Source organism: Trichosurus vulpecula, chromosome 8 (assembly GCF_011100635.1).
Source record: "Trichosurus vulpecula isolate mTriVul1 chromosome 8, mTriVul1.pri, whole genome shotgun sequence".
Taxonomy (NCBI): Eukaryota; Metazoa; Chordata; class Mammalia; order Diprotodontia; family Phalangeridae; genus Trichosurus; species Trichosurus vulpecula.
In genome coordinates, this window is record NC_050580.1 from 37,679,831 (window position 1) to 37,689,154 (window position 9,324).

The 9,324-nt window shown below is 40.2% G+C and overlaps 1 protein-coding gene across 2 annotated transcripts in view; it reads left to right on the forward strand.

Annotated features, from left to right (window-relative positions):
- Positions 1 to 1,283, forward strand: part of LOC118859159 (cytochrome P450 2C23-like) — a 34,261-nt gene extending 32,978 nt beyond the window's left edge. The window contains exons 8-9 of one of the 2 annotated variants that reach the window (XM_036769613.1): positions 135 to 276; positions 955 to 1,283. In XM_036769613.1, coding sequence (XP_036625508.1) covers positions 135 to 276; positions 955 to 1,136 — 324 coding nt within the window. In that variant the 3' untranslated portion in view covers positions 1,137 to 1,283. The remainder of the gene's footprint in view (positions 1 to 134; positions 277 to 954) is intronic. The other variant, XM_036769614.1, reaches the window with a different exon arrangement.
- Positions 1,284 to 9,324: the final 8,041 nt, after the last annotated feature.

The window sequence follows — 9,324 nt, forward strand, 5'->3', positions numbered from 1 at the left end:
TAGTCTATACCATACACAAAGGAATGTGCATTTTGTACTAGAGTCAATAGGGAGTCACTGAAGATTCTTGGGACTGGCATACCAAGGATTTTTATGGTAATAACTGACTTTCCCCTGGAATTTCTTCCCTCTAGGGCACAACAATCTTCCCCCTGCTCTCCCCAGTCTTGCATGACAGCAAAGTGTTTCCCAACCCTGATCAGTTTGACCCCCAGCACTTCCTGGATCAGAATGGGAAATTCAAGAAAAGCGACCACTTCGTGCCTTTTTCCATTGGTAAAAAGAAAACCTTCCAATGACTACCTCTCATGCTAGAAGAAGAATCCTTCTCCTACCCCCCACCCTCCACCCTCCACTGACTGAATTTCCTCCTGGTAGTTCTTCTGGGGATGCACTGCTACACTGTGGCATGTGACCCACCATTTTTTCTTTTTTCTTTTTTTTTTTTTTTGCTTTTTGGCCGGGCAATTGGGGTTAAGTGACTTGCCCAAGGTCACACAGCTAGTACATGTGTCAAGTGTCTGAGGCCGCATTTGAACTCAGGTCCTCCTGACTCCAGGGCCAGCACTCTACTCACTGCGCCACCTAGCTGCCCCCTCCCACCATCTTTTCTAGTATTCCTGTGGCCTTACTTCTTCTCAGACCTTTCAGTAGATGTGCCTCTTGGGTGGCTCAGCTGCCCCCTTATTTTAGTAGAAGTCTGACTCCATTGAAAGATCCACAGCACAAGGGCTTACCATGACAAGAATGGTATGAAGAAGGAATTCTTTTTTGCCCTTAGTGATCATTATTGACTGGAACACAACTCACAATAATAATTCTCACCATTTCTGCCCATCTGCATCTTCTCTTTTACTCCTTTCCCCATTTTTTTCCTGGTCCAGTAGTGTGTTCCATTTTGGCTGACACTGATATTCCATGAAAATTTCTAAGCACAATTTTGTTTCTTTCCAGGAAAACGGTCTTGTCTTGGAGAGGGCCTGGCAAGGATGGAGTTGTTTCTTTTCTATACCACCATTCTACAGAATTTCACCCTCAAAGCTGTTGGAGATCCAAAGGAAATTAATTTCAAGAATGACCGTGGTGGGTTCTCCAATGCTCCAAGAAATCACCAAATGTGCTTTCTTACTCGCTAGAGAATAAGACAAAATTGATTTGGTAAATTAGCCAGCTGCTTTTATCTTCTGGACTCAATACTCTCATGTTTTGGACTGTAATTCTCTTGAGGGAAAACAATTCCCACCTACTGATTAAAATGGGTGTTAATTTCCAGGTGCATGATAGGCTGAGTTTCTTGTATGTCATTTTGTAATAGGGGCTTCCTGATAGAAGTTCGTGCACAACCCTCTCACCAATGTCTCCAGCGGTGCTCTAATTCTCACCCTCAATTCAAATTTTTGGGTGTGGAGGAAGATCTCTAAAATATCTTTCTCCCAAACCCCATATTTATTTGCAATTTTCACATATCCTCACCAATGATTTTATTTTGTATTGTGTAGCTCTTGGTTGTGAATTTGGGGGTACAAGAAGCATGGTTATGTTGCTATTCACTCCTGATGTACAAATGTGTGCCTACCCTTGTACACATTGAGGTTTTATGACTTCAGAAGCAAAATGGTATTAATGAAAGAGTCCTGACTTTGAGAGTGGGGGACCAGGGACCATTCCTGACTCTAATGGTAACAACTTGTGTGACCTTTTATAAGTCACTTCACTGTTTATTCACACATCATATTCTTCATCTCCACAATGTATGGGTTTGACTCCATGGACCTAAATTTCCCTACTGATTGTCCATCTCTGATACTTTGATCTGTGTAGATAGTTGATGCACCCACCCACGCTTTAGTGGACCATTTTCAAAGGTTATATTCGAAGGAGAATTCTCCCTTGATAATAGCCACAATGGTGATGGACTTTTCTGCTGTTGGCTAGGATGGTCACCACTCTCCATTGATGGAGCCATAACTTCCTAGTTCTGTAAAACCTTCTAGTGTTTGGGTTCTAACCACATAAGATCACTACCATGATACAAAATAACACAATTCATGAATCTGTCAGGGATCTATGAGCATGTCTGAACTGAACTACAACTCACTAGATAAATCTGAGAGAATTGCCTAAAGTTCTTAGATATCATTATACTTGCCTATGGTCACACAGCTCTAAAGTGTTATAAGCAGAATTCAGACCTGCATTTTTCAGACTCCACGTCCAACATTCTATCCACTATAACACACTGCCATCTTTTCCTGTGGCTCAACCTTCTGCACCCACTTTTTCCTTCACTTCATGCCTCCCTGTTTTCCCCGATCCCCACTGCATCTCTTGACTCACTTTCTTCCTTTCAGAATCTTGTTCCAATGGTGGACCAGTTCCATCTTAAACTGATCTCCGTGTCAAAATCCTTTGTTCCATTGCCCCATGAAGACAGGCATTCCTTACCAAATTCCAACAATGAATTACCCCTCTATCTTGCCTTCTCTGTTAGGATTGGCTTGGTAGTAGACACAGAACTCCTTTCTGACTCACTACCTTTCTCCATTCAGCTTCTTTTCCAAGATTTCTCTTTTACATTTAGGCCTGTCACATTCCCCTCCATCTCACCAGAAAACTGAACTCAATATTTCACTAAAAAAATTGAGGATGTCTATCGGTAATTTATTCTATAATTCTATATTCTAAATCACCTCTCCATCCCCCCCACACACACTTTCTTCCTTTTGTCCCAGTATAGTAGAAGGAGGTGGAGTAACAGTAAATGAAGGTAGTATTTCTCCTGACAACTACCATCCCCTCTGCTTGGGCTCTTAATCACTTCTTCTCCTTTCTCTTCTGACAGCTTGTGCCTTCTGTCCTTCCTTGTCTTTTCCTAATTTTTAATCTCCCCATGTCAACTGCTTCCTTCCCTACTGCTTGCAATCATGTACACATTTCTCTCATTCATAAAACTAAATAAAAAACCATCTAATGCCCAGAGATTCCCTGGCTGCTTATTATTGTCTGTGTGTTACTCAGCACTCTTGGCCCTTCAGAATGACACAGCATGCCTTTTTTGAATATCTGCTGAGTTAACAACAACTCTTCTGGCTCAGTGGAGCAGGAGGGTTTGCTTCATCTTCTGGGAGGAAAAAGACATTTGAGTCCTGAATTAATTGATTTTCATCTTAAAGGTACAAGGGAGCTGAGTCACACATTGCCTCAGGAAAGTCACCTGGGAATCCCTCTACATGCTCTTTTCAACTCCCATTATATTGATTATGTTGCCTCTCTCTGTCTCTCTTTCTTTCTGTCTTTGTTCCTTTGTCTCTCTGTCTCTCTGTCTGTCTCTGTCTGGCTCTCTCTCTGTCTGTCTCTGTCTGTCTGTCTGTCTGTTTCTCTTTGTCTCTCTATCTCTGTCTCTCTCTGTCTGTGTCTCTCTGTCTCTGTCTCTGTCTCTCTGTCTCTCTCTCTCTCCCCTCCCTTTGATGGTCAGTTTCCTAGAAAAATGATCTATCTATTGGCCTCTACTTTCTTGCCTCCTACTTAATTTCCCCACTCCCAGTCTGGCTTCCACTTTCATTACCCAAAAGAAACTGCTCTCTCTGAGATTAAAGTGTCTTTTAATTGTAAAATTCTGTTGTCTTTTATCAGTCTTCATTTTTGCTTTCTGTGAAACCTTTGATATTATTGATCCCACTCTCCTTCTGGTTTTGTTTTCCTCCTCCTTGGATTTTCTTGACCCTGTACTTCATTTGGGTTCTCTTCCTTCTCCCTGTCTGGCTACATTGTGGCCAAGATCACTTGAAAAAGAAGACTCTGCTCTCTGGACTATTTTACAGCTTTATGCACAGTTAGGATGGGGGATGAATGGGAGCAGTAGCCATGACAAAGAACACTTTAGCTGTGCTTGGTAACTCATAGAAACAGATCCATAATTAGCAATTCTGACATCAGGGAGAGAAGGACTAAGTGCCTTCAAAGGCACTTTGAATTGATCAGGACATTGCATTGTATTGATAGGACAGAGATCCTGGGAAACTGCTAAGGAAACCACTGGGGTAGGTTAGAGATCAAGATCATCCAAGAGAAGAGTTCCAATGGGATGGATTCATTTTGTCAGAGAAGAGAGAGGAGGAAGAACCAGATAGATGCTGGATGACCAGTTAGCCATTTATTCTTCTGGACCAGGCTGTAAGATCCATTGTTTCCATTACCTAAGAGAATACACATGTTATTCTCACCCTCTTAGTGTTGCAGCCCCAAAACAAAGCCTTGCCTGACTCATCTCAGCTACGGCATACCTGCTCTGTTTGTGACTATTTCATCGAAGAAATTACAGCCAGTGGGTTCTAAAAGCAAGTCTGGTATCACTTGTCAGACATTCTGAGGTCGCCTCTCCCAGTACCCCTAAGAAGCAATCTGTCTCTACAGTTGTGACCATCCCCATGTCCAGGAAAAGACTAGTGAGTGTTTGAAAACTGAAGATACTTTTTCAAAATCTAATTTCCCTAATGTTCAACTCATCAACTCCAGGGCCCCTTATTTAAAGCCCCTATAATAATCAGAAAATGACGTATGTGCAAAATTGCTGAGAAAACTGAATAGCAATATGATTCTCCTCCCCAGCATAAATAATCCAGAATGTTACATCAGATACAACAAGTTCCAAAGGATCCATGATCTAAAAATTCAAAGTCACATGAGAAAAGATGAGAATGAAATGTTAGCTCTTTTAAAAATGTGGAGACCATTAAAAAAGCTATCAAAATATTCCTAAATATTGACATCTGTTCTGTATCTTATAGTTTTAGACCATGTTTCTTGGGTTGCTAAGAGGTTAAAAGACTTGGCCAGGGTCACATAGACAGGACATAAATCCCGGTCCCTCATGACTCCGAGGCCAGCTTTGTCCACTCTATTGTGCTGCCTCCTGTAGTACTTCTCCCTCTGGCCCAACTCTTCCTTAGTTTCTTTTGCTGGATCTTCATCTAGGACATCCCTATGAACCATTGGTGCCCCCCAAACTCTGTTCCAAGCCCTCTTCTATTGTCTATACCAGATTTTCTTAACCTGAGGCCCAAGGAGCAATGAAGAAGGTCTAGGGATAGATTTCAGTGTGTCTGTGGACCTGTTTCTGGACAATTTTATGGTACCAACAGCCTATTGGACATATTTCAACCTGAATATCCCTTAACCATCTCAAACTCAACATGTTCCAAAGAGAAACATCTTTCTCCTCCAACCTCTCCTTCTTCTGAACTTCCCTATTAGTATCTGAGATACCACCATCCTTCTAGTACCCAGACTTGCAATCTCTGTGTCATCCACAATTCCTCTCTCCTACTTATCCCTAATAACCAATATCCTACTGAGTCATATTTTTTCTACCTTCCTGACATCTAGTATATACATCTCCTCCTTTCCACTCCCAGTCACCATTCTGGTTTAGCCCTTCCTTGGCTCATGTCTGATACAATGAAGTAGCCTTCTAATTGGTCTCTGTGAGTTATGTTTCTATGCACTTCAGTCCATGTTGCCAAAATCAACAGCCAGATAGTTTTCCTAATTCACAAGTCTGATCATGTCTATAAGGAACCCCAGTCACTTCCTATTACCCCTAGGATCAAATATAAAATGCTTTTTTGGCTTGTCAGGTCCATTACTACCTAAGCATTTCCTACATTTCCAGTTCTCTTCACATTTCACTCCCCTCTATGCACCTGGTAAATCAATCAATAAACATTTCTTAAGCACCTACTGTGTGCCAGGCTCTGTGCTAAGTGCTGAAGATACAAAAGATGATAAAAGATAGTCCCTCCCTTCCCTAGAAGAGCTTTGACACACACACACACACACACACACACACACACACACATAGATATGAACACATGTGGACACACACACAACCTTCTTTTTCTTTTCCTTCTTCATAGTTTTTACAAGAGCCTGGGGCTGTTTACTTTTGTCCTGTGCACTTTTCATTTTTCATTACTTGAAATATAATTCTGGAGAAACAGAATATGAGAAAGCCCCTTGTGTTTTAGATGGAGCTACTTGACTATTGTCTTGACCTTTGTCTTGCCACTAGACTCAGGCTCCAGAAATATAGCTGTATGATTCTCATCCCAGGATCAGAGCAGGGCTCTTGCACTGGCCTTTAGTCCAGTTCTGAAATCTGAATGGAATAACCAGAACAGATATCCTAAATCCATGGGGAACCATTCTCTTCAAACCTGTGGAACCAACCAGTGGGCTAGCAGTGACTAAGTGGAGCAGCAGTCTACTGAAACCCCGAAGCACACGCAGAGCCACTGACCCAGTCCTGGAACAAGAACTTGTAGAGATCAGACCAAGAGGGTAGTGAACAGACTTCTCTCTGGATCACACCATTTTGGGAGCAGTGAAAACTGTTCGGCCCCCAGATTGAGCTGTGAAACTAGCAATGGAACATAAAGGAATAGGAGCTCAGATCACACATCCCCCTCCTCCCAGCACAGAGTAGAGTCCAGCATCAATATGAAATCCATAGTCGAGAAGTAGCTTGAGGAATGAGCAAACAAAAAAGAATCCAAAGATAAATAGCTAACATGGTGACAGGGAAGTTGAAAACAGAAATAAAGAAGAAAACAAATGACTTGAATGCAACTACAAGCAGTGACTGAAAAAAAGAAATAATACCATGTAGCTTGCAAACAGACCTAACAGGCCTTCTTTGAAAAATTAAGAGGAGAGTTACAAAAGGGCTAAGATATGATACTATATACCAAATGAGATCTATTGGAGAAATAAAAGGAAAAGAGAATTGTAAAATGACGTACAAATATTACTGAAGGAAATAACACCTTGAAAGGAGGAATTGGCCATATGACTCCATTACACATGAAGAAACAACAAAACAAAGTAAAAATTCTAAAAACAATAGGGATTTCAATGCACTAGAAAAATTGGAGATCACAAAATATCTGCAGACCATTCTCTTGGTTTTCATGTCACTAATGTGTTCTGATTCTATATATCTGGTAGCTTATTCTCAATCTGCATTACTGCATCATTACATATATCTTGCCCACTAAATGTTGGTGTTCCATGAGGCTCTTGGGTCCTCTTATCTCTCCACTTCCTTCGAGATCTCATGGGCTGCCATTACACTTTCTAGGTAGGTGATCTCAGTACTCGTGGTTTCTGTAAGCAGAAGATTTCCACAACTATATAGCTAACATCACTTTTGAACTCCAGGACCACATCGACAACTTCTTAGAAATGGATTTCTCTACCTGGATGTTCTTTTAGCACTGGAAACTGAAAATATCAACAATAGAGCTCATTTATTTTCATCCTAAAACTAGTTGTTCCTCCAAACTAACCTATTTCTGTGGAGGTGTGCTTCTCTTGAGGAAACTTCCATTCACCCTGATTTACAGACATGGAGTCACACGACTTTCATTCTTTTTTCTATTCATATCCAATTGGTGATGGTCAAGTATGGTATATTCAGTCTTCATGGCCCTCACATTCATTATCTCTTGCCTCTAATCTTATAAGTATTTTGATGCATGTTGGACCACAGTTTTTGTCTTCATTCTTAGTCATAGGTTTTCTGAGGGAAAGTATATATGAGCAGGTTAGTCAGTGAGGTATAGTAGTGGAGAAGTATTAGAGTTGGACTTAAAGCGACCAGAATGGAAATCCTTCTCCAGATGCCTATGAGCTATGTGATCCTGGGCAACTCAATCAAAAGCTCTCTCTGCCTCAGTTTCCTCATCGTTAAATCAGAGTAATAGCAGCACCTCCCTCCCAGGGTTGCTGTGAGGATCAAACCAGATAACATGTGTAAAGTGCTTTGTAAGCTATAGTGGTGGTGGTGGTGGTGGTGGTGGTTTTCCTTCGTTCTTGAAGAGGACCAAAATGACACCACTGTGCTAGCACCAAATTTGAATTTGTTTGACTGGCTGATCTGACTAATACAAGCTTGGAATGCTCTACCACTGGTTGACACAAATAGTTCATGTGAAAATTTTGGATAGATATTCTAAATATGCCCACACTGCCTTTCCTTTGAGCTTTTTCAATTCTGCTTTACTCATAGAGCATACCTTCTCTGATGTGGGTCCTCCATGGTGAGTGGTCCTGTGCCAGTGTCTCCCATGTTACACAATCAATCCCAAAGTCCTTGAGAGAGACCTTGAGAGTGTCCTTGCATTGCTTCCTCTGACAACTATGTGAATGCTCTCCCTGTATGAGTTCTCCATAAAACAGTCTTTTTGGCAAGTGAATGTTTTCCTTTGAACAATATGGCCAGCTCATCAGAGTTGCATTCTCTAAAGCAGAATTTGAATGCTTGGCTGTTTAGTTTGAGTAAGGACCTCAGTGTCTGGTACCTTATCCTGTCAGTTAATCTAGACTGCAAAACCATACTAGCAGGAGACCTCAATTGTCCCCTCTCAAGACCCAATAAATCCAACCAAAAATAAACAAGAAAGAAATTAAGGAGGTAAGTAGATTATTAGAAAAGGTAGATATGATAGACCTTTGGAGAATACTGAATGGGAACAGAAAGGAACATGAATTTTTCTTAGCAGCACATGTCACTTACACAAAACTGACTATTTTTAGGGCATAAAATCTCAAAATCAAATATAAAAAGGAGGAAATAGTAATGTATTATTTTCAGATCATAATGCAATAAAATTACATTCAACAACGGATGGTGAAAATATAAATTAAAATTACTGAAGAAGAAATGGGTCAAAGAACAAATCAAAGAATCAATCAATAATTTCATTACAGAGAATGAGAACACTGAGACAATATACCAAAATTTAGGGGATGTGGCCAAAGCAGTAGTTAGTGGAAAATTATTTCTCTAAATTCTTACATCAGCAAATTGAAAAAGAACAAATCAATGAATAGGGCACGAACTGAAACAATAGGAAAAATATTAGAAATCCCCAAGTGAACACCCAGTCAGAAATCCTGAGAATCAAAGGTGAGATTAATAAAATTGAAAGTTAAAAAAGTCATTGGGCTAATAAATACATCTAACACCTGGTTTTATTAAAAAAAATTAAGTAGATAGATGAACTATTGCTTAATTTGATAAAAGAAAAGAAAACCAAACATACAGCATAAAAAATGAAAAAGTTGAAATCACCACCAATTAAGAAGAAATTAAAGCAATCACTGAGAAATATTGTGCCCATTTATATGCCAATATATCTAACAATCTGAGCAAATGGATGAATATTTATTAAAATATAAATGACCTAGGCTAACAGATCAGGAAATAGAATGCCTAAATAGCTGCATCTTAGGAAAAGAAATGGACCAAGACATTAATGAACT